Here is a 24735-nt window from a genome sequence, read left to right as displayed (position 1 = left end):
CCCGGTGTTCCTAGTCGCCCAGAGTTCCGTGTCCCCAATATCCCGAAGTCTCCCAATGTCCTCCATGTCCCGGTATCCCGCGTTTGTCCCCGCAGCAATTCGGCGCATGCGCATGGCGCGCCCCGCCCGGGGGAGCGGTGCCGCGGAGCGCCGGCAGGGGGCGCTGCGCTGCGGGCCCCGCGGCCTGTGGGGCCTGTGGTTCCCTGTCGCTCTGTGTCGTTCCCTGTCGCTCTCTGTCGTTCCCTGTCGCTCTCTGTCGTTCCCTGTCGCTCTCTGTCGCGACCTGCGGCGGGGCCGGTGGCACGGACATGGCGACGCGGCGGGGGAGTCGGTCTCGGAACCGGACTCCTCCTGGTACGGCCGGGAGCAGGGCGCGGCTCGGCAGCGGGCGGCCCAGGCCGGGCCAGGCCGGGCCGGGTGTGAGGCCTCGGCGGGGCCGCGGTTGAAGCGGCCGGGACCAGCTCCTTCCCCAGCCAGCGACCTCCTGTCGTTACTGTGATTTGTTGTTTATAAAAGCAGCAGGTTCCAGCGGGAGGGGCCCGCAGGTTGAGGGGAGCAGTCCCTGGTGGGATCCCCTGAGCTCGGCCTGCCCGCAGGTGCCGGCGGAGCTGCCCCAAGTCCGGCTCTGCCCGGTTTGCTGTTTCAGAGCTCGGGTTTGCTGTTTCAGAGCCCGGGTTTGCTGTTTCAGAGGTCTCATGCCACTGAGCAGCTTTTGAAACCCGGTTCTTTGTTACCCGAGTCGTGCAGGGTGAGCGCAGGCAATCCGTGTGCTTGTACTTGCAGCTGGAGCTGGAAACTTCCCAGGAATGTGTTGTTCCACCTGCAGGGATCTGTATTTATTTGCATTTATCTCACCGTTGTCTTTCATCTGAATAAAGTGAGACAGTTCGCTCTTACTTGACCCACTTTGGTCTTTGCAGCTTCTCAGTGGTTCATTCTTTCAATTACAAGAAATGCTGAATTTAATTGTTCGTTGCAACCTTAAACAGAAATAATCCCAAAGCATAATTCAGCTGGAAATCATTAACCAGCCTGAGAGGAATATGGTTCTTCTTGGGAGGCTGAAGAAGTCTCTTCATCTGTTTTTTAGGCAGGAAGGAAAAGTCTTTTGAACGACACTCTTTAACAATTGAAGAGCCTGAGCCTGAGCCCGAGCCTGTTCCATATGTTCTGCAACGAGAGGACTTCCAGGCACTTGAAATTAAAGTGGAGGACCTGGAGAAAGTATGTATGAGTATTTTTACTGCTAGAAACAGCTGCCTTAGCTGACACTGTCCTTTTGGGTGTTTAACAGAAGGTGCTGCCCATTTGCTTTAGCCAACACCCACTCCTGCAGCTGAGTTCTCATGCCATTTTGTCTGTCAGGTTTTTTATCATGCTAAGATGTCAGCTCATCAGGTTCAGTTGTAGATGTAAAGGATTATAAGTGCCTATACAGTCCTTTCAAATGGAAGGATAAGTCATCTGCATCTTCAAAATTACCTCTTCAGCTTTCTGATCTAATAAGACTTGTAAGTTGTTTAGTAGCTCTCATGGCTTTCCTTCCCAAACTCAGATCACAGTGTGTGAGTGGAAGCGTTTGAGTGACACAGCAGCAGAATTCTCTTGTGGAAAGTGACTTTACAACTCTCCTTTTGTGCCCCTGTTATAACCAGGAGGAGTAAGACAGTGACTGCTGTGTAAGGTGTCTTGTAGGGGAAGAATCATAGAAGATTTGTCTTGGAAAGAACCTTAAAACTCACCTATTTCCACCCCTCTGCCATGGACAGGGACACCTTCCACTATCCCAGGTTGTTCCAATCCCCATCCAGCCTGGCCTTGGACACTCCAGGGATGGGACAGCCACAGCTTCTCTGTGCCAGGGCCTCTCTACCTTCACAGGGAAGAATTTTTCCTATTGTGTAATCTAAACCAACTCTTCTACGTTGAATCCACTCCCATTCCTGTCGTTCCATGTGAAAATTCCCTATCCAGGGCTGACAGGACCCTCACAGGAAGTGCACTGACATGACTCCTGTGCATGTTCTGAAGGGATCAGATGGAATCAAGGTCAGTGTGTTCTAACTGCCCTGTGACTCTTCACTTCCTGAAGCTTCATGCTCCACGCCTTGCCTATGGTGCTGGGAGGATTCCAGTTCAGAGGAGTTACCTCGTCCGAAAATACCGACCCAAGGAGGTGGCACACCTCGTGGCACATCCTGTGCCCCCCAAGGCACCCAGGGGACCCCTGACTTTTCCTGGTAGGCTTCAACTTCACATCCTACCTCTGGGTTTTGGTTTTGCTAAGCCAGACTTTAGTGACCTGGCTCTGGTTGGGTATTTTCATATGTGTGTTGTAGGACCAAGACAGTTTGAGGATGGCTGTGAAGAGATCCTCCCTCATCACATTTTGGGAAGTCTCCAGGAGTTAAAGATGGAAGCCTTGGCCAAAAGGAACACTCAGGTTCGTTTGTAGAGTTGGGAAAATGGTGCTGCATAGCACCTTTCCAGAGGTAGAGTGTGGTGTCTGCAGTACCTTTGGGTGCTTCCCAGCACCTATCAGGAGCAGGGCAGGCCTGAGGTGTGGTTTTCCCAGCCTCGTCACACTCTGGGGGAGGGTTTGCCTTTGCAGAAACTGCACCAGCAGGTTTTGGAGTCCTGTGTGCAGGACCAGGTCATGGAGGGAACAATTACACAGGCTTCCTCTTCCCTATGTGCCCTGCTGATGGTGTCAGGGAAGGGCTGGTGTTGCAGCAATGCCATTGCTGGAGTCTCATTACTCAGATAAATACTTCCATTGGATCTTAGTGTGTCCCCACTGCCCTGGTTTCCTTCCTCTCAGATTGCTAATGTAACAGTGCTGTCAATCTGAAGAATTCTTCTCTCCTCCCCTCTCCCATTCCTGTTTTGGTGTGCATGGAGAGGTTCATTTAATGTTTCATTTCTCATCAGCTAGCAGATGCTATTAAGGTTCCTCATCCAGATGTTACTGCAGCAGCTTTAGAAGAGGAACATGGGGGAGAGAAGAAAGAAACGTCACATCAGGCCCAACTAGCAGAGCACAAAGCTTTCCAGAACTGGAACCATCATATGGCAATGAGGAAAAAGCAGGAGAAACACCTAGGAGGTGAGAAAAGCTAAGGAGGTCTCATTCTGTGGAATTCTCTGTGCAGGTGGAGGAGTTTGATGTCCCCACCCCAAATGGCAGCAGTCACTGCCCACCAGGGTCAGTCCTATTGCCACTGCAGTCTGATTCCATGTTCTCAGAGCTCCCACTGCTCATGGTGCTGGCTCTGGCTGTGGTGGGAGGGTGAGCTGGTGGCTGTGGTTGAGGAGAGGAGTGGATTTGGCAGGGAGCAGTGTAAGTGGGTTACAGGTGAACAATTACAGTGGCTAAGGGTGTGCCCAGAAGTGCAGCACCAATGATGTGATGTTTTTATATTTATAGACATTCTTCACAAGCCAGAGAATGAACTGCTGATGAACATGTCAGACAATTACAGGCAAATCCAGGAAGAACGTGACCTCATTGACCGGAGTCTCCCTGCCCTATTTCCTGGAAAGGTGAGAGCCCCACTTCTCGTGTGTCCTGATTGTGCTGCTCTTGTGACAAAGCACACACACTGTTCTAAGTGAGTCTCTGAAGTGCTGTCAGGAGATGTTTATCAAAGCCACTCTGAATCCCTCAGCTTGGTGTCTGAGCAGAGCTTTCAGGGATATGAAAAATAAAAACCTGAATTGTGCTGAATCCATACCAGCTAGGGGAAAGTGGTGATAAGCAAGTGGCATTTCTTGATTCTCACCAAAGACTTTTGTGCCCTGGGAAGTGGCACGGGAACATGTCACAATTGCTGTTCCAGGGGCAGAAAGATCTGATAGCTTCAGGCTTGGATTTTAGTGATTGCCATGGAGAAAAGGGCATGGGTGAGGCAGGAGGGTTATGGGAGTATTGTGTTTAAATTATTTTTTCACATTTATAGCACTATGAAAGAATTTGCATTTGTGTGAAGCTTTATTTTAATAACATTCAACCTTCACGTGCACTAGGTAGAAGAAAGTTCTTTTGTCTTTGACAGCAGCCTGGTAGAAATTTTGGCTTCCTCTGCAGAAATGGATAATTCATAGGCTTTTAAAATGCTCATATAGTCAGGGTTAGACCTCTTCTTTTTAGCTTCAGGTGCCTCTGAAAATAGCAGGTAGCTGCACAACAATCCATATACAAGGTAGTATCCACAACAATGAGTGGAAGCCTTGTTTCCCACCCTAGGGATACCGAGTGGGAAGCGAGTTCTGGAGCCTTCCTGAGCAAATTGGGGATGATCTCACTGGGCTGACTCTGACCCTGACCCGGACAGAACGTGGGCACCCAGAGCCACTCACTCATGTGGGGAAACCCTGGACCATCCAGAGGGAAACAGGTAAGGGAACACTGCAGAGAGCTGATTCCAAAGAAATGGGGCACAAGTGTGGAGAAACAGCTCCTTCCCTGTCGAGCCTCCGCTTTAATCCACTACAAGGCCAAAGTTTGGCAGAGAATGAAATTTGATTAGGTGTGTGGGTGTGTAGAGAGTGAGCTCTTGTATTGGTATTTCCACAGGTGTGAAGCCTCCAAAGAAGATTCCTTGCCACCTAAACTGGGATAAGAGTCTTTTCCTGAAACATCGACGGCAGGAGCTAAAATCTCTCCTGGAGGAGCTGGGCTTTTATAAGCCAGTAAGACCAGAGGAACAAGGATATTCTTTGTGTCTCTTGTCAGGTGCTGTAGAGTAACAAAATTGTCAGGAGTTGGCTCTGAAAAAAGCATTAGGTAACTAAAACTTGGTCCCACAGTGTTTTTTGTGGAAGTCTCCACATTTCCAAAGGGCCACGCCTATGAAAGAGTTGTCTGACCTCCTGAAGAGCTGCATGGAGTGGTCTAGGGGCCTCAGAAGAGATCCCAAACCAGCAGCATGCAGCTTCCAGGACCTAGGCAAAGAAAAGCCTGCCAAGTACTGGTGCAGGACTTTGATTTAGTGCTGTGGGGCAGAGGGAAGAGATCTTTACCCATGTGGAAGACACACTCTGAAATAATCTCCTGAAGGCAGGTGGCCCCTCCTCCTACAAACAGAGCACTTTTTTTGTCTTTGAAACCTGTCTCTGAGGATGAGAAACGTGTGAAGGACACTTTCTCTGTGCATCATTGCTAGTAGGGGATGCAGTCATCTAGGATTCATGGGAATCTCAGAATTGGTTCTTTCCCATGTTCCTTGAGCATTCTTCAGATGCCTCTAAAAGCCATTGTAGAAGCAAGATATCACAACTTCACTTTACGTGGCTGAGTTGGTGCATTTGTCTGGTGTTTTAATGTCCTTTCTGTGTAAAAGAGCAACTGTGAGTTGGTAATTTCTGTGTATGTCCAGGATCTGGAAGGACTGGAGGTGATTGGGAAAGGGCAGCCTTTCACATCTGTCTCAGCTGAGGCATTTCTGCATACTGCCATTTCTGAAGAGATTGAGATCCTGTAAGTTTTGCTTCATAGCATACTTTATGGCAAAATAAAGAGTTTTGGGTGTGCACCACCAGTGTGTGAGGATATCCTTAGCTGTTTTTATCCAGAATGGAGACAGGTCTCCACTGGGACACAATAAAGAGCATATTCTTATATGCTTTTTATATATGCACCAGATCTAGGTGCCTTTGTGCCTTGGGGCCTTGTGTCTAAGGAGCAAGAATCAGAGAAAAGTTTTGTTGAGGCTCTTCTTCCAGGCTTCACTCTGTGCAGCTTCAGAGCTTAGATCAGGCAGGGTGGGATTCTGCTCTCAGTTACTTCCATTTGATTGTCTTTTTCTAGCCTTCCATCATTACTTTCCTAGTTTTCCCTGTCCTGCCCATTTGTAACAGGCACAGCCTAAGGGCCTCTTGTCCTTTTTCACTCATGTACTTAGGTCTCATTCTTTAATATTCTGGCTGTCCTGTCCTCCTTGCCAATGACATGTAGCTAGATGGGTTCACCACATCTGCAGGGCTCTGTCCCTAAAGAGATTACTGTGTGAGAAAATACAAAATTGGGTTATTTCTTACAGGGTCTTGTAAATCACCCCTGGTTCTCCCCTCTCTGGAAGTGAATTTCACTCCATGAAAATGCTGGCTTTTGTTTTCTTTAGGAGTGACCCCTTAGGTGACTCCTTCACTGTGGATCCAGAAGCTGAAAAGGTTCCATCTTTAGTTTTCTGTGGCCAGCCTGCTCGTTGGATCAAGGGCATCACTTCTTGCAAGGTAATTGTGAGATTTTTAACTGTTTAGTCAAGCTAAGCCTATTTGAACTCCCAAGTCACAGTTGTACAATAAGTGTCACTCCAAGGCCAGAGAATGGGGGACTTATTCTGAACCTAGCAGTGTATCCCTGTGTTTGCTCCAGGGAGATCTAGGAGCAGAAGGGCTCTGGTTGTGGTGTGCAGTTCAGGTTCCTAGGCTTTCTCTGTATAATGGCCACTTTGGACTTGCCTTACAAGTTCTCCTACCAAGGCTCGACCCCTTATTTGAGCTATGATTTCATGCAAGATAAATCCTACCAGATGGAGTAGAAATTGTTATCTTTTTCCTCTTCCTTGTCAAAGGAAATTGGTATTGCTGCCCGCCTCACCTTTGAGACTCTGGCTAGTGAGAAGGCTGAAAGCTTCCTGACAGTGACCAATGATGGCATAGCTTCCATTTGGTACAACTGGATGAGGCTTCCCCAGCAGATCCCCTCCAGAGAAACCAGGGGGAGGAGAGTGCCCTGCTTTTACTTTGATACCAGACCAGGTATGAGAGCTGCTGGTCTCCAAGACCTTTGTACCTCAAACATAGAGCAGGAATTTGGGAGTTGCCTGGGATGTGGAGTCTGACTAATGGCAGAGCACTGCTGGGTGACTTCTCCCGAGGAAGCCAACCTGAGTGTCAGTGCTGACTCACCCCAAAAGAGCTGTGCAAGGCAGATCCCTTTCCTGGAACTTAAAGGAAAGGAGGTTGCTTCTGCTCTGAGTGTAAATGGGTGGAATATTGAGAAGTGAATATAATTTTCTGGTGGCAAACGGGTCATAATCTTCTGGTGAGAAAACTGAGCTTGCTGTAGAAGGAGAGTGCCATGGAAATAATGCCAGTTCAGGAACATAGGGGCAGAGAGTAAATCAGGAAGGAGAATGAAGTTGCAAAGCTGGATGAAGTGTGATAACCAGCTAAACTATGGGGAAAGAGTCTCCTAGAGAGATAAGCACACTTGGGGTGGTGTTGGAAAAGGATCAGGCTAACCAGGTGGCTTCTTGCACACCAATGCATTTTCTCTCTTATTTCAGGTGTAATTTTGCCTGGAGAAACTCGGACGTTTTCTTTTATTTTCAAGTCAGAGAGAGCAGGCATTTTCAGTGAGCCCTGGGAATTTAGGACACATCCTCTGTTATTAGGAGGAGCTCTGCTTCAGGTGACCCTTTGGGGAATTGCTGTGTACGAGGATAAATTGGCTGACTTCAGAGAGAAATTGGAGGTAACCAAGCATGTAGCTGGGTAACTGAGCTTTGAACTTTACATGCAAATAGAGGATAAGGGTGGGAGTGGACAACATGGTATTTTTATTGTTGTGCAATCACTGCTGAGAGTGAGATTTACAGAATATCTGCATATACTTGAGCAGGTTTGCTAAATGACATGAGGAACTCTGCAGTCTATTGTAATGTTGTTACTAAAGACATGACTGTGTCTCCTAAAGTGTTCACACTGGTCCTTTAAAGAACTAAATTTCTGTTGGTAATTAATTTCATTATTTACTTAGAGGGAAGGAGATTAACTGCTGTACACTATGATAGCAGTTAAGGTATAAATTGAAAATTACACTGTGCTTTGAAAAGTATAGTTTGGGGGCAGGATTTGTAGAGTTTATTTGAAAAGCTGTTGGAAGTATTGCTCTGCTCAGTGGGGTTTGCTGTTGTTCATGTCCTTGTAACTCTGTATAACGAATAGTGTGGTTACAGGTGGGATTGAGTTTGTGTGTTTGCATGGGGAATGGGGACTCACACATGTTGTTCTTGTGGTGCCTCAGAATGAGCTGGCTGCTCGAGAAGGAGCTTCTATAGTGAAAGAAAGTCTGAATGAACTCCTTAAACAAGTTCGGACGCCCGAACGCACCCCATCTCCTGTGGATTCCTGTGTCACAGAGGAAGAGCTGTTCCACAGGAAAAATCCCGAGGTGATGCTTGCTATTGGAGGGACTGCACAACTGAAATAAGTGGGGAGGGCAGACCCATGGGGCTGCTGCATCCCTGGGGTTCTGGAGCTGGCAGAGTCTGCCGTGGGGGCTTTAACAGTTGGGTTTGAAGAGGGAAGGTGCAGCTCATGTTTACCTTTTCCCCCATTGTCACAGTTGCATTATCAACATCAAGTGATAAAGCAGCTGCATAAACTGTGGAGACAGCACCTGACTGTCTTGGAGGAGGAAGTGCCCTTGGACCAGAGGAGCACTGCAGAGGACATGGAGTACCAGGAGAGCACCTTGGAGCCTCCCTCTGTCCAGAGCAGCACTACTGAGCTCCCACACGGGAAGTACGCATTAGAGGATGCTCCAAGGGAAAAGAGCACTGAGGAGGAAGAAGCAGGTTCTTCAGGATGGAACCTTTCCATTGAGGACTTTAAACAGGTGGTCACCTCTGTTCCCACAAGCTGATGGTGTGTTAATTCCCCTACAAATAGCCCAGCCTGCCCCAGTGAGAGCCCACCTAAAGGGCTGCTGCCTATGTGCTGGGAGTTTGTGAGATTTATGATGTGTGTTGGCTCTGCTGACCACACCCTCAGTGCTCTTGTAAAGAGATTCCCAAGAGAGGCTTTGTGGGCTGTTGTGTGAAGAAGAAAAGAGAAGCACACAATATAATAGATATTTTAAGCTCTTCCCCTGTTAGCTTTCTGTCATCCCAGGACTGAATGTGGGGGCAGGCTGGGCTTACAGCCTCCTGTGGCTCCTCCAAGGGCTCTTCTCCTTGGAGAGCCCTTCCTATCCATCAGAGAACTGAGGGGGCACTCATGACAGGCTGTGGATAAAGTACAGACCTCCTTAGATTAAAGCAAGAGTGCGTTGGATTCTGTCAGTGGTTTTTCTGTAGTGCTCTCTTGGAAATCTCTCTGTTGTTTTTATAACTAAGCTTTACTAGGGAGCCTTCTAGCTTGATAGAATCCCTGTTTCCCAGAACACCTGAAGTTGCAAATGGGCTTAATATCAGTCCAGTGAGGGAATCTGGGTTTGTTCTGCAGATCTTGGGTACCTTGGACATATCCTAGCTGTCTAGGAACCCCATCTGGGTATGGAAGTGCCCAGTGCAGCCTGGTTTCAGACTGGTGTTCAGGAAGAGAGCTGTGGGCTGCTCCACTGAGCTCAGGGGCTGCGAATAAGACTGAGAAGTGTTCCACAGCCCCTGTGAATTTTCTCTCACAGGCTATAATGTCAATCTCCGGCGAGGAGCAGCGGGAAGAAGCACTGGCCCAGCTCAATAAGGCAGCTCTGGAGCTGTGTGTTGAACAGAGGCCAACTCAGTCAGACCTTCTGTATCCACTCTGGTGGGTTACCTTTGCAAGGAAAAGCTTGTGAAAAGATTGCGTGATCAACAGCCTCAGCAAGCTCTCTTGCAAGTGTTGTGATTCAGAGTGCACATAATTATATGAGGTCTAGAAGTCATCTTTACACTCTGGTTTTTTATAGCTTGATTGTAGCAGCTGTCTAGGACCCAAATGTCTTTTTTTTTTTTTTCCTGGAGATAAGTTTAGAATATTAAATGTATGTAATTTTGGAGAGTGTACAAGATTATTTCTGGCAAGATTATTCCAGTCTGTATTTATGAAACCTTTGGGTATTTTCTGTACCTTTTACTCAGATAACTGTCTCCTCCCTCATACAGTCTCTCTGTTCTTTGCTCAGGCTTTCAGACTGTAAACATATCAACAGCTTTGAGTTGCTCCTAAATTAGAAGGATGCAGGTTCCTCTTGGTAAACACAGAGCAGGTTGATTTACCAACGTGTGTCATGTTGAAGAGCAGACCTAGTTTCACAGTACTGTTTATGGGTTCCTGGGAGCCTGTTGATTTGCAAACCACTGAGATCTCGGAAGGCTCCAACATGAGGAAAGCAATTTAGCATCCCCCTGCACAGATATTCAGGCAGTGGGTGCTGTTCTGTTGGTTTAGTTGCACAGGGCAGCTGTCAGCTATAAGAGCCTTCACTTCTGGGCACAGGGTCCAACAAGGTGGCAGTTGTTGCACTGTCTCCCTTCTGATCCTGACCATTTTCTCAGCCTCCAGCTGTGGCGTGGAGCAATTGATGACTTGGTGTGTCACTCTCTGAGGCTCAGATCTGTGCTTGGTTTGATTAAGAAGGACATCTATGTAGAAGCTGTTCCAGTGGAAACAGGTAAATGGTAGTTTTAGCACAGCCACTGCTTTCTGTGGGCTGTTGCAGATACAAAAAAACATGATGAATTTGAATTGAAATGTCAATTTCAACATGTCTCCCTGGGGCAGAAGCATCAGGAAAAAAACTGGCAGATTGTGTGACAGTAACAATACTAATTGGGATCTGTGGTTTGACATCAGTAAAAAAACATCCCCACAAAAAAAGCCTTTTATTTCAGCTAGGTCTAGCCATGGTTTTCACACAGACTGACCCAGGAAATACTGCCTCAATGAGACCTCTTCATTCCTTATTTAAACAAAGAAGTCTTCAAGGTATTGTTTTTCAGTGCAGTACATCTCAGATTAATAAAAAGATGAGAATATACTGCAAAAGTAATATGTTCCCACTGTGCTAGTGCAGTGGGATGGACTTTCTGGATGTGTGGATGCTTTTGGTTAATTGAAATCCTTTCTTTTGTAGAGGAAGTAAAGCAAGGAGGAGCAAAAAAAGGAAAGGAAATATTTACTAAGAGAGACGAGAAAAAGGATAAAGAAGGCAAAAAAAGTAGAGGGACATCAGGGAAGGAGAAAGTGGTAGGTGTTGGAATGTCTGGTGAACGCTGAGTGCTGGGGACAGTGTGATCATCCTTAGGTTGTGTATCCTGAGTTTGAGCTCATTTCCAACCCAGTGAAAGAGATGCTGCTGCTGGGAAATGGATGTTGAAGCAGTCTGAGCAGTGTCCTGACCTGTGTCCCTTTTTCCCTTGGTCTGTCCCTGATTAGGATCATTCAGGCAGCAGGAAGCTGAAAGCTTCCATTTCTGTGTACGATATGAAAGGGGGAGCAGACTCCATCAAAGGAAGAGGTGAGAAGCAGAAGGTGAAAGAGGAAGCTGCAACTCCAGTTGAGGCAGAACCTGTTCAGGAGCAAGTGGACTCTGTTTTACTTGAAAAATACCGGGAAAAGCTCTACATTGAAGTGAGTCTCACCAAAGCTTGTATCTTTGTCTTGGTTTTGTTCTTTTCTTGTAAGGCACACTGAGGCTTAGGGGGAGAAGCAAACATTTTGTTAAACTCAGAAAACTGGCAGACATATGTCCCTTGTGCTGCAGCAAGGTAAGTGTGAAATCCAAATTAATTTGTTTCAGCCTGGAATCTGTTAGCAGAAATGCAGCCATCACACAGCCACATGCGGCACTTCTATCTGGGATGTCTTTAGCATTGCTTGCAGACTCTGGAGGGATCAGCTGAATTAATTGTACCTTGGATAATGTTAAACACACTTCATAGCTGGGGAAGTTATTACTAGAGCTCTGTCAGCTGCAGGCTCCCACTTCTATGTGGTTGTGTGTGTGCCCATTTGAAAATGTACCTCAGAAACCATCTCTGTCAATCTCAGCCTCAGGATTTCCTCACGTATTTTCACTGCAGCTGCTTTTGAATTTCTGCAGGTTTACAGGCTGCTGGATTCAATGGTGAGCAAAATGGTGTCTTTATTTGAGGATCTGAAGCAGTAACATGCTCTGAAGTGGGAGTGAAGCCCTTTGTATGCAGAAATAGACTTGCTTAAAACAAAATAAAATAAATAACCATATTTACACAGATGGAGTGGAGATTCTTCTTTCTGAAGTGATTCAGTGGTTACAAATACCGGGCTGCCTCTTTTCTGACACACTGTGATGTGAGACTATTGCTAGATCATCTGTTACTGCTACAGATGATACTTGCCAAGAAGAGACAAGGCAAGAAGTATCACCACTTCAGAAAACATTAAGACTGGAAAATACTGGTATTTCTGCTAAAGGAGAATTTAAAAGTGCCAGTTAACATGAGGCATATTCTTTGTGTCTTGATTGTGCTTTGCTAGCAGGTGAGTGAGCAGGTTGTACTTGTACTCATGAATACTGGTACCAGGAGAGTAGACAAATCCACCCTGGGTTTTATCCATATTTTTGGTGTCTTGTCCAGTCTCCCCTTGGGACTTGCTGACAGGAGGCTTCTCTGAGGCATTCTGGATCCCAGTAAAAAAACTGTCCCAAGGGATGTGCCACCCTGCCTGGTTCTGCACTCACAGATTTCCTTCTTGTGCTGATCTTGCCATCTCTTTCCATTGAGCTCCAGGTACCCACGCCCCATTCTGAGCCAGGTTTTACATTCTTCCTTCCAAGACTAATCACTCTTAAATGAGCAAAATTTGTGCTATAAAAGTTGTGAGCCATGCTAAGTCCTCCTGTTAGAGCCACCCCTCCTGTCTGTCCATGTGCCTGTGTGTCTGGGCTCATCACCATTTTCCATCTGTGTGCATCACTGCTGGAATGGGGCTTTTTGTGGAGGCATCCCAGGCCTGAGTGTGGCACACTGGACTTGGAGCAGGTTCTGGAGGCAGAGTGAGCTCTGTGTGGGGTCTGTCTTGGCCTGGTGTCACTAAGTGCCACCTTCCTGCTAAAGTGGCTGGACAGCATTCCCCAGAAAGGCTTTGGCCCTGCAGAGCAGTGACATCAGTGTAGATCATTAATTGGGGATGGTGATCCCACTGGAGCTGTTAAGCAGCAGATGCCTATCCATGCTCAGCATAGCTCAGCCATGAGCTCAGTGGCTCCAGGTGTGCCCCTTGGGCACTGCCCCTGTCCTGGGCTGGCTTGCAGCTGCACATGCACAGTGAAATGACTGCTCCTTCTGCTGAATTGGTGTCTTCTGCTTTCTCATTTTAACTCCTGTGCTGTCCCTGGGGAGAGGATCTATTTCTCCCCTTGGCTCCAAGCAATACCATGGCAAAGCACAGCTTGTTCTTTTCACTGGCCAGGTGAGGCTCCTCATCTTTTGAGTTGTTCTCTCATAGTGGGGTGTGGGGAAGCATTTTGGCTTGTCTAGCAGCAGGAGCCTCCTCTGGCTCAGTGGGCACAGGCCCACAAAGGGAATGTCTCTGCTCAGCATTCCTGGAGTGAGAATTTCAGCAACATTTTGAGAATTGGGAGGAAAAAGGCCTGAAGTTGGGGTGTGTCTCACAGGCTCTGACAATAGCTCCTGCCTCCCTGGAGATGATTATCAGCGTTGTGAATTTGCCCAACTCAAACTGCTCAAGCCATCTGTTTCTAGGAGAGAAGGAGTCTGCATGTTCTAGAGGCAACGTGATTGTCAGAGAGGCAGGAATCCTTTCATTTGGTAGTTTTACCTTAAAGGATGGCAAAGCCCCTCCATGTCTCCATGGATCCATATCTTCAGTCTATTGAAACCAGGCTCCATGTGTTCATCTGCCCACAGGAAAATCTGTTAATACAACACGGGGTAGATGAAAGTTTTACATCAGTCACGTACAATGGAAGAATGTCCTGTGCTGGCATCTTCCCTTCCAAGGAGGAGACTGGTAGCAGAGGGCAGGTGGGCGGCATAGAAGTTCTGCAAAGGAGAACAAACCTGTGAACAGTCTAATTTCTTGTCATAATTTTTTGTCATAAATATTGCCAGTGCCTCTTCCAGCCTTGGACAAGAGTGTCCTCAGGGGACAAGGTACAAGGAGCATGCAGGAAGGGATGTGCTGGGCCAGCAACTGTGGTACTCTGCTGTCTGGCTGCTGCAGCTTTTTGTGAGCCAGCTGCCTTTTTCTTTTTTTTTTTTTTCCTTTTGCATTGATTTGTGGAAGTAACAGAACAGGAACTGCAGTGGAGTTAGAGGTGGTTTCCACAGAGTAGCTTTAGAAACATATACCTCTTATTTAGAGGCCTAGAGTGAGATGTGGGCTCTGTCCTCAGCCACAAGACCCTCAGGGCTGCCAGCCCTGCACTCTGCAGGACACTGTCAGGCTGAGTCCTTGCAGCCAGGCGAGGAAATGATTCCTTCTCCTCTCCCAAGCGTGGGCATTATTTGTATTAGTGTTAATGATTTGTGTTGTGTTTGCTAAATAACCAAGGTGAGAAACCTTCCTGGCCTTGGGAGTTGCATTCCAAACCCATCACGTGAGTGGGGCCTGAAGACACCATCACCACCAGTGAGGATGGGGAGAGGGGGAATTGCAGGAAAATGCAGCAAGCAGAAGATGCCAGTGTGTTTCCAATGGCAGAGGGGGTCTGGGTGAGCAGCCAGGCTCTGCTGAGGGCAGGCAGTGCTTTGCTGGGTCCTATACCCACGGTGGAGTTTTGGGACCCCCAGCAAAGAAGCCCCACATTTGTACAGCTCCAAAAACACCTCCTGGGATGTTCTCCCCATGGAGAGGTTCACTTTGCTTATAAAAAAAATCACTGCCTGAAGAAAGGCAAGCTGCCTGCTTCACCATCTGACACAGTGAAGCAGGAGCACTGGGAATGGAGGAAGAGGAAAGCTTGGAGCTTGGGCTGCCGTGAAGAATGCCTGCCCCTTCCTGAGCTGGGATGTTCTCTGGGCTGACCTGCCGAGGGTTTGGATGCTGGATATGCTCCTTTCCCACACTGTACCTGGGACTGGGACTAGATGCTTATTCAGCCTGCTGGGAATGTCAGGCTGCTGAGATCTGCAAAGCCCCCAGAGACACATGGCCTCCCCCTAAGGCAGGACCCTGGGGCAAGATGGATCTCAGCTCAGCACTTTGTGTGGCTAGTGGAAGCAGCAGCAGGAAGGCACGACCCCCCTCCCACCCCAGATGTCTCAGCACCCCTGAGATGTTTTCCATCGTGAAAAATGTCAGTGATATTAAAAAGATTATGTCTATCCATAATACTTGAAGGGCTGTCAGTGATTAAAATGGAAGGCAGAGGCCGAGAGAGAGGGGGTGGCATTGAAATGATCGAGAGACATGACTTATTTTGTCATGTCATCTGATGCCTCCCTCTCTTCCCCCAGCCAGGCTCCGGGAGCTGTTCAGAGCAGGGGAAGAACCCGCTCCAAATTTAGATCCTAGCAAAATAAAGAAATAAATAAAAAAATAATTTAAAGAACCCAAATTGCGAGTGTGGCCTTGGGTAGCAGAGAAGGAGCTGTGCGGTGGGGAGGGTCGACATCCTTCGGAGCTTCTTCCGCGCCCGGAGACGTGAATTTCTGTCTAAAAATAATGGGGGGGAGGGAAAAAAAGAAAAAGGAATACAGGCGCGCAGGCAGCAGCGAGCAGCGCCTGGCTGGCTGCCAGGGAAGGGGCAGTGACTGAGCATTTACAGCATCCCCGCCTCCCGCATGCGGCGGGGCAGGGGCTCGGCGCCGCATCCCCCGCGGCCGGTACCGCACCGCACCGCGCCGCGCCGCGCCGGGGGGCCCGAGCGCCTCTGCCGGTGCCCGGGCGGCCCCGAAGGGGTTAAGCCGGGACCTGCCGCCGGGACCTGCCCAGCCAGCCCGGCAACTCGGCGGCGCGCAGCAGCAGCGGGCGGCTGCGGCCGCCTCCAGCCCGCGCTCACCGGCGGCGGCTCCGCGCAGGTAAGCGGGGCTGCGCGCCCGGCACCGGGCTGCGGTGGGGAGGAGGAGGAGGAGGAAGGTTCTGGGCGCTGGAGCATCGCGGGCTGCGGGTGATGCCGGGCCCCGGCGGGCCGCTCGGTGCCGGGACGCCTCCCGGGCCGGGTCGGGCCCCGGCTGCGGCTGCGGCAGCGGGAGCCGGGCCGCTGCGGAGCGCGCTGCGGGGGCCGTTCCGGGTGATTACCCCACAGCAGCCGCTGCTCCTCTCAGCCTCGATTAAGGATGGAGCTGTAAATCCCCCTCCCGGCCCCCCTCCCCTCGCCGGCCCCCTCTGCCCCCCCTGCATCCCCCCATCCCTGCCGCTCCCGCTCCAGGCCGCTCCTCCTCGCCCCCTCGCTGCCCCCCGCGCCGGCCCGCGGGCGATGGGGACCGACCCCGCAGCCGTGTCCTTCTCCCACCTGGCCACTCTTGGTCAAGGTCACTGCAGTAATTCCATATGAGCTGCTGGGTGCTGCCGCCTTATCTCCCACACGGCTTCTGTTTCACTCCCTTTATATTCCAGGGAGGGGGGGGATGATACTGTGCTTGATAAACCCGCAGCTCTAAACCCCGCTGGCAGCTCCAGCCTCGATTACGTTCCTCTCATCCCTGCCCCAGCCCATGCTTCCCATCTCTTTCCATTCAGACTTCCCAGGCCATCTCATGGCAGGCAGAGTCCAGCTGGGGTCAGGTTTCTGGCCAGGATGAGCAATGCCGAGAGCCTGTCACTGGACCTCGGGGTTTGTCCAGTTAGGAAACGTGCTGGAGGCAGAAGGAACAATCCTTCCTCCTCGGACTGCCAGTGTGCCTGCTGGTGCTTTCCAGGCTGGTGGCACCTTTGGAGAATGTGACTTTATCTCCACCTGGGTGTTGGTGGAAAGCAGAGCATGGAGCCAAGTCCTGGAGGACTTTGCTGCGTTGCTGCCCTTGTCCCGGAGGCGTTTCCGTGCCAGGCGGGCAGTGGCCTGGCCATGCACCATGGGCTGTCCCGGCGGGATCCAAAGGCCGCGCTGACGGGCTGCATTGCGAAAGGAATCCGTGCAGGGAACCGACTCGAGAGAAACTTTGTCCACCCGCGAGCGTGGCGGTGCCGGGCTCCTCTCTGACTCACGGGAGATGTTGCTGGTGGAGCTGTGGGGCGCCTGGCTGCTGGCCCACAGGAGCAGGAGGTGCTGGACTGGTCGTGCGGGTTGTGTGGGACCGTGGTGGGTGCCTGCATGGCTTGTGGGCACATCAGCACAGCCCTGGCCCAGCTGCAGTGGGATGGAGTGGCATCCTGAGCTGGGAGAGGGCTGGATGTGGTGCAGCAGCCAGGGAGGTACTGGAACCCGAGGTGGGTGATGAAATGGACTCTGATAACTGCTGGCTGCAGACTGCTCTGTAGGGGGGAGATATTCCTCTGCTCGCATGTGTTATCTTGGATAGGGGAAAAATTGCCAGTGAGTTTTGTCACAGCTGCAGTGAGGGCTCTGGGAGCAGCTCAGCTCCCCAGTCCTGCGGTGCAGCCCTGCTGAGGGCAAGACAGCCTCTGCCTCTCCCTCAGCTTGGCTCTCTGATAAAATGAGGGTGAACAGTGTCTTCTCACCATGCAGGGACAAGGTGAGGGTTTAGGAGCAGCATGGAGCAGGGCACAGGGTTGTGATGGGCTCATGTGAGGACAGGTCCAGACTGCCCCACGTCACTGCATCTGTGTCAGTGCGGCGCATCCCAAGGACAGGCATTGCCCGTGGGGAGGTACCAGGGCAGCTCCCGGCCATGCCAACCCCTGCAGCCTCTGTGTCTAGGTCCAGAGGAGGCCCAGACAGCTCGGGGTTTTGCTGAGAGGGGCATTGCATTATCCCTCCTGCTGGCTAACCTGGCACTGGCTGTTAGCACCCTAAATTCGCCAGCCACTCGAGGGAGCAAAATTACTGAATTTGCTGGGAAAACCTGCCTGAGCAGCTGCCAGCACTAGTGAGTCGTTACAGGCTCTGACTCATGACGAGGTTTTGGGTTTGCACGATGCAGCCTTGACAGCACTGAGAGCCTTGGGCTGACAGCTGGGACAAGCAGGGCTCCGTGCAGCTGCAGGTAGTGCATCTGGGTGTACAGGGGAATTCCTGGCTGCACAAGGACTGGGAGGGTCTGAAATCAAGTTTGCCAGGACAGTGGAGCTGAGGCAGACAGGATCTGGAGGAGGGAGCTGCCATTTTCAGATGATTACTTTTAGAAACAGAAGTGCAGGGTAGAATCTCCAAATGTTGCTGAATCCAGAGCCAAAGCTTGTGGTGGCTTGGCAATTCTGGGTATCATTTACCATGAGATTTCTTTTCCCCTTGAGCATCCTGTGTGTCTGAGTTGGTGAGTTGTGGCAGCCTGGCAAGGTGCTCCTGATGGTCACATCCACCTTGAGAAATGTCCCTGGTGCCAGTGGAGGACTCTGGGAATGGGTCTTGGTGGTTGGGGTGATGCTGAGATCTCTGTGTCACTGTTCCCTGCTGCAGGTGCCGGTGAGGCTGTGGCCGTGCTCACTCATCCCTTCTCCACTGGTCCTGCCTGCCACCAGCAGGTCTCCAGCACCACACAGCCATGACGACCTCGGCGCTGCGTCGGCAGGTGAAGAACATCGTGCACAACTACTCAGAGGCAGAGATCAAGGTGCGGGAGGCCACCTCCAATGATCCCTGGGGTCCTCCCAGCTCCCTGATGTCAGAGATCGCCGACCTCACCTTCAACACGGTGGCTTTCGCTGAGGTCATGGGCATGATCTGGCGGCGGCTGAACGACAGCGGCAAGAACTGGCGTCACGTCTACAAAGCCCTCACCCTCCTGGACTACCTCATCAAAACCGGCTCCGAGAAGGTGACCCACCAGTGCCGGGAGAACCTCTACACCATCCAGACGCTGAAGGACTTCCAGTACGTGGACCGTGACGGCAAGGACCAGGGCATCAACATCCGGGAGAAGGTGAAGCAGGTGATGGCGCTGCTGAAGGACGAGGAGCGGCTGAAGCAGGAGCGGGCGCACGCGCTGCAGACCAAGGAGCGCATGGCCCTGGAGGGCATGGGCAGTGGCAGCCACCAGGTCGCCTACGGCCGCCGGGCATCACCCTACGGGGAAGATTACAGCCGGGCACGGGGCTCGCCCTCCTCGTTCAACTGTGAGTGTTACTGGCGGCGCGCTTGGGCTCTCTCAGGGGAGGCAGGTGTTGCATTTGGTTTGCACCTGCTTGGTGCCCGTCATTCTTGTGCATCTTTTGGGATGATGGTGGTGAAGCCCATCCTGCACCACAGGGCAGAGATTTGGCTGGGCCAGTGGTGGACCCCAGCAGCAGTGGCAGCTGGTGGTGCCTCCAGCCTTAAACTCCTGGCTTGTTCAAGCTATTATGCATGGGTACATCTCCTGGGGAGGCTGGGGATTGGGATGGAGGCCTAGAAACTGGTGATGTGCTTCCCAAAATACCTCAGTCCTGATGCCACTCCTTCCCCTTTTCCTCTTTTATCTCCCAGCATCGTCCTCATCCCCACGGTTTGCCTCTGACCTGGAGCAAGCACGGCCCCAGACAACAGGAGAGGAGGAGCTGCAGCTGCAGCTGGCACTGGCCATGAGTCGGGAGGAGGCAGAGAAGGTAGAGTGGCCCTGCCTGTTCTGGGGTGTGAGGCACCTCCCTTGCCTTGTCTGTGAACACACTGGGTCAGTTCCCTGGGAAGAGGCAGGATTTTGGAGGCTGCCTGAGGCTGGTGCATGTACCTGCACTGCACCAGGCATTGTGTCTGGCACTCAAAATCACCAGCAGGCAGATGGAGACGTGGGCTGCCCCTGCTCCCTGTTCTCATATTAGAGAGGACAGCATAGGCTGGGATCTGTCCAGCCTCCCAGACCCTAGGGTGAACTTGGGGGGTCTTCTGGATTTACCCCAACCAACCTGGCTGCCCTCCTCTGCTGAGGACTTTTGGTCTAAGCTCCCCCATTCCTCTTGCCTGCCCACAGAGGTTTAGGAGGCAAAGCCTTGCCCACCAGTTTGTGTGGCTGCAAGGCCAGCAGCATCCCCAGGGCTGGGGGCTCACTGCACATGGGTGCTCCTTCCCACTGTCTGGTCCTTTCAGACTGGGCTAGAAGGAGCACTGGGAAACAGCCCCAGGAGGAATCAAGCAAGTGGGATATTGTGCCCAGTGTGAAGCCACCTCAGGCTGTCTGCTGGCCCCTTTTCCACCAAGAATGGATTATTTGCTCACCAGCAACCAGCCAGCACAGCGTGCATGAGCCTGTGGGTACAGCCAGTACACAAAATCAGAGGGACATGGGGACCAAGGAGCTGCATGGCTGGACTGGTGGGCATCCCCTGGAGCTGGCACCCAGCACCATGAGCTCAGTCCTGCCAGGGCAGGGGATGTGCTCTGGAGATGCTGCTTGTTGCTGCCAGTCTTTCCTGCCCGTTGGAAGCTCTTTTAGAGGCAGAGCAGGGTGTATATCCCTATTTTTGTCCTGGAATTTGAGTATTTATAGCTTCCTCACACTGCTCCAATGAGCACTGAAGAAACACTCTCTGGAAAGTGTTGCCTTTTTTTTGGAGCCCATCTGGGCTGCACAGTCATGTGCACACATTTATGGGCGTTGACACACACACACCCCTATCAGGGTAGCCATTCCCAGCTCCCATGAGTCCCCACACTGCTGGAAAAGTGTCATGGGGCAGTGATCAGGGCCACCATGGTGGTACAGGGACAGCCTCTCCCCAAAGTCTGCTCAGGTCTAGGTGTGGGGCTGGCAGAAATCCTAAATGGAGGCTGGTCAGTGTCACAAATCATCTTTCCCAACAGGCTGCCAGGGGAAGGGGATGTCTTACTCATCTCCTCTCCTTCACTGTCTGCATCAGGGTCCCCAGAAACCTCCAGGGGAAGATGCTGACTGCCTAATTTAGCATCATCCCAGCCTTAATCCAGCAGCAGGTGATGGGATCGGGGAAGGAGCTGGGCGGGGGCTGCAGGGAACCTGAGCAGGAGCTGGTTAGAGAGCACAGGGACACTGGGCTGGGGGTCTGCAGGCAAGGCCAGCTGGATGGGCACAGATGCTGTGCAGGCAGGCAGGGGACCACTGGCATGGCAGTGGCAAGGAGAAGGACAAACTCCAAGCAGTCCTGCGACTCGAGGGCAAGCTGAAATGTCACCCAATTTCCTCTGTTGCCAGAAGCCACTTCCTCCACTTTCCAGTACAGACGAAGAAAGGCAATTGCAGCTCGCGCTCGCGCTGAGCAAAGAGGAGCACGAGAAGGTACCTGTGTCCTGCAGTCCTGGCGCTCCGCTCTCCTTGCACTTGGTCTTCTCTCTGTGGCACCGGAGCCCAAACATCACCTCGCTCCGATGCCCGCTTTGCTTTCGCTGCTCCGGGCTGTCTGCTGAGTGCTCTCCTGGGGGCTCGGCCCTGGAGGAGCTGTCTGCTCAGATGCTGGGACTTTGTGGGTGGCAGCTCCTGTGCTGGGTGTGTCTCCTGGAGAAGGTGCTGTCTGCAGGGTTGCTGAGCTCACAGGCCCCATCCCTTGTCCCCGCAGGAAGTGAGGACCTGGCAAGGGGAGAACTCCGTGCAGCAGAGACCTGTGGAGGAGACTGCCCCAGGCAGGGACGAAGAGCAAGAAGAGGATAAGATGAAGAAAAGCCAGGTGCAGCACTGGAGGCTGGGTGGCCACACAGGGGTGATCGTGCAGGTCTGCTCCAGGCTCCTCTCACCTCTTTATTCCCTTTCTGTCTGCAGTCCTCTATTCTGGAGCTGGCAGATATATTCGGGCCGGCGCCAGCCCCCTCCAGCCACACGTCTGCTGACCCGTGGGATATGACAGGTGAGGACAACTTGCAGGCTGCCAAAATTTGGGACAGTGGCAAAAAGTCATCCCTTGCCTCTGTTCCTCCGCAGCAGTTCAACAGTGAGGACCTCTGTCTTCTTCTCCCTCTGGTGCCTACTCCATTACAGTCCCAGGTGTAGCCATGGTCTCCTGGCCACATACCCCCCACTCAGCATTCCTCTGTGCTCTGCATTGTTCCCCTCTCACAGAGTTTCACTTTTTTTCCAGATATGAAATCCAAAGTGGAGCCGGTGGCCTCTCCCTGGACCGGTGCAGCGGATCCCTGGGTGCCAGTCCCAGACCCTGGAGGGGACCCCCTCTCCCAGGCGAGCGCCTCATCCCAGCAAACCTCTGCTGGGCCCTGGGACTTTCCCCCCAGCACCACTGCAGCCTCTGACCCCTGGGGGAAGGCACCGATGGCTTCTGGCTTCCCTGCTGCAGACCCCTGGGGAGCAGCATCCCCCCCAGCCCCCCAGGGCTCCAATTCTACACCAGCTCCTGACCCTTGGGCTGCTGTGCCTGAGCAGCCTCCAACCCCTGGTAAGAGGCTCAATGGACCCTTTGGCTTTGCTGAGGATTGAGGACAGCCTTGACCATCACTACCCTCCTGCAAGTGGGCATCTCTGGGTTCTCCCGCCTTCCTCCTTCAACCAGCTCCCCAAGCACCCCCTCCCCACCCTCCTGACCCTCAGCATCACCCTTCAGCATCCTGAAGACTTCAAGGAACTTTTAGGCTTTATCTTTGTACAGAACAGGCTGCTTTAATTAGCATGGCAGTTAACAGAGCCATCCCACGGGAGGGGATGGCAGCCCCACACCCCTCCAGCAGCCGGGTGATGCTGTGTCCCATTAGTGATACTATTTGCTCAGCCCAAATGACCCCTGTACACCCTGCCAGGACTAGACAGGACCGTTGCTGGTCGCAGGTGCCATGCTGCAGATGGGGAAACAGTTGTAGGAGCTGCCTGTGTTTCAAAGCTCAGTGTCACTCTCAGTTCCTCCTGGGTGTTTTCTCCAGCCCTGTGCAGGTCCTGCATGTGATGCCCCCAGTTTTGGTCCCTGCTGAGGGTTGCAGAACCTGGTCTGGGGGCCAGTGCTGAGTGCTAAAGCACTCCTGCAGACCTGTCCCCTCCACCTGTCCCTGCTGGGGCTGGGAAAGGGACCTGCTTGTTACGGGGTAATGGCTGCAAGCAGTAGGGCTGTCTTGGTCTGCAATGATCCCAAGATCTAGCTCATCTAAGCCTTCCCCAGTGCACATTCCTGACCCCCAACCCCATGCCCCCACACTGCATCCCCTCTTCTCTATCTCCTTGCAGGCAGCCACCCCTGCCTCTCTCCTCTTCCATCTCCTGCCTCCCACCTCCCTGCTTGCTCCCCTCCTTGAGTGTCCCCTCTTCCCCCCAGCTCCAGGGGGGAACGCTTTTGACCCGTTTGCAAAGCCGCCCGAGCCGCCGGAGCAGGAGCCCTCACAGCCGCCCTCCTCGGCCAAGTCCAGCAGCCCCGTGGGTAAGAGCTGGGAGCGGGCACGTGGTGACCTGTCCCTGCCTGTGGCACTTCTAGGCCTGGCAGGTTGTGTGTAGTTGCGTGCTGGTGTGACCAAATCTTGTTTCCACGGGCGCGTGCTGTGGCCTCAGTCTGCCCCACAGCTGAGGGCGCAGCCCAAGTCTCTGTGTGTACCCTTGTCCCTAACTCTGCTGTCTCCCGTGGTGGCTTGGGGTTCCTTGGGCTGGCCAGTGCTGCAGGCTCAGCCCCGCTGTGTCACGCTGTGAGATGTGTTGTCAGCCACCCTGTGCAGTGACAAGGGAGAATGCTGTCCCTTGGTGTCTCCCAGCTGGCTCACGTGTCTCATCTCCCCTCCCTCCACCTCAGAGCCCGACCCCTTTGGCGACCTGTTCCCCAGCACCAGGCAGGATGGGGCGAAGAGCTTTGACCTTGCCAACCTGGCTGACTCCCTGCCTGAATCCGGCAAGGATCGGAAGGACTGTAAAACCCCCGAGGCCTTCCTTGGCCCTGCCGCCTCCTCCCTGGTCAACCTGGACTCCCTGGTCGCACCTACTCCGGCCTCCAAGACCCGCAACCCCTTTCTCTCGGGTAGGTGCTGCAGGGCTGCTGCCCAGGGGCTTCCCTGCGCTGGACAGGTGGTGGGTGGGGGAGAAAGAAGTGCTGGAGGTTTCCTGGCTGTTCTGACGTGTCCCATCTTCTTGCCAGGTCTGAGCACGCCGTCCCCCACCAACCCCTTCAACCTCTCCGAGCAGCCCAAGCCGACGCTGAACCAGATGCGGACCAGCTCACCAGTGCCCGGGCTGCCCGCCGGCCACCCCGCCAACTCCATGACCTACAGCGCATCCCTGCCGCTGCCCCTCAGCAGCGTCCCCGCTGCCACCGCTGCCCTCCCCGCCTCCGCCAGTGCCTTCCCGCAGGCCGGCGCCTTCCCCGAACTCCCCAGCACCTTGCCGCAGCCTTTACTGCCGCTGAGCGGCCCCCCGGCCCCGCCGTCCGCGCCCGGGGGGCTCAACCCCTTCCTCTGAACGCTCTGGACATTGGACATGTGGACCCCCTCCCCAGCTGTTACAATCCCCGTGATCTTTCCTTCCACCGAGACTTGGGGGTCTGCTAAGCTGCACGGGAGGTGCCCCCTCGCAGCCCCCTCCCCGTGCCCGCTATGGAGGGCAGCCAGCATGAGCCCCCGTGCTTGACGGGCAACAGGGGACCCCTTTCCCTGCGAGGGCCGGCGTGGGGCACCGCGGGGGGGCTGGCTGGGGGGCAGCCAGCATGAGCCCCGGAGCTTGACGGGCAGGAGGGAACCCCCTTCCCCTGTGAGGGGCCACGGCGGAGGCCTCACGAAGGGCTGTGCTGCGGGGGCTCCGCTCGGTGGGCCGGGAGGGTGCACGGGGCCCGGCTGCTGGATGGGCCCCCGGCGTGGTGGGGCTTTGCCCTGGAACAGCGGGGACCCGGGGCAGCGCAGGGCCGGGGGTGGAAGCCGCGGGTCCTCCCGCCCCACGGCGTTCGCCCTCCCTCGGCTGCTCCCCCTCACGCCCCGCCACCGCCGGGCGCCGCTCCAGGGCCGGGGGCGGCGGTGCTTGGGGCGCTGCGACGGCGGCGGCGGCTGCGGGTGCCCGTGCGACAATAAACTGCGCTGAGCGACCCAGTGTACGCCTGTGAGTG

At 53.1% G+C, this 24735-nt stretch overlaps 2 protein-coding genes and 1 long non-coding RNA gene across 5 annotated transcripts; 2 read left to right on the top strand and 1 right to left on the bottom strand.

Moving 5' to 3' along the window:
* Positions 1-228: 228 nt before the first annotated feature.
* On the top strand, positions 229-11966 carry MYCBPAP (MYCBP associated protein). The gene is made up of 19 exons (XM_064395764.1): positions 229-354; positions 1091-1224; positions 2093-2240; positions 2340-2443; positions 2932-3106; positions 3428-3543; positions 4247-4397; positions 4577-4692; positions 5379-5479; positions 6123-6234; positions 6576-6762; positions 7293-7480; positions 8033-8179; positions 8354-8626; positions 9416-9537; positions 10269-10384; positions 10847-10959; positions 11149-11343; positions 11816-11966. The coding sequence occupies exons 1-19, from the start codon at positions 309-311 to the stop codon at positions 11879-11881; spliced, it is 2610 nt and encodes an 869-aa protein (XP_064251834.1). The 5' UTR covers positions 229-308; the 3' UTR covers positions 11882-11966.
* LOC135284345 (uncharacterized) lies at positions 11472-16607 on the bottom strand. 2 transcript variants are annotated; one of them, XR_010349761.1, is made up of 2 exons: positions 16175-16607; positions 11472-13760 (listed from the first exon to the last, which is right to left on the bottom strand). It is a non-coding gene; the product is annotated as an uncharacterized LOC135284345 (long non-coding RNA). The 2 variants fall into 2 exon arrangements; XR_010349762.1 differs by having other exon boundaries at positions 11472-13631.
* EPN3 (epsin 3) lies at positions 15347-24719 on the top strand. Of its 2 annotated transcripts, XM_064395767.1 has the most exons (10): positions 15347-15740; positions 18239-18894; positions 19244-19362; positions 20922-21005; positions 21283-21390; positions 21483-21567; positions 21799-22110; positions 22975-23076; positions 23440-23661; positions 23779-24719. In XM_064395767.1, the coding sequence occupies exons 2-10, from the start codon at positions 18324-18326 to the stop codon at positions 24096-24098; spliced, it is 1923 nt and encodes a 640-aa protein (XP_064251837.1). In that variant the 5' UTR covers positions 15347-15740; positions 18239-18323; the 3' UTR covers positions 24099-24719. The 2 variants fall into 2 exon arrangements, with proteins under 2 accessions (XP_064251837.1, XP_064251838.1); XM_064395768.1 differs by lacking the exon at positions 20922-21005 and having other exon boundaries at positions 15354-15740.
* The last annotated feature ends 16 nt before the right edge of the window (positions 24720-24735 follow it).

Source organism: Passer domesticus, chromosome 20 (genome assembly GCF_036417665.1).
Source record: "Passer domesticus isolate bPasDom1 chromosome 20, bPasDom1.hap1, whole genome shotgun sequence".
NCBI classification, from domain to species: Eukaryota; Metazoa; Chordata; class Aves; order Passeriformes; family Passeridae; genus Passer; species Passer domesticus.
The sequence above is the reverse complement of the archived record's forward strand: the minus strand, read 5'-3'. Positions and strand labels throughout refer to the sequence as shown.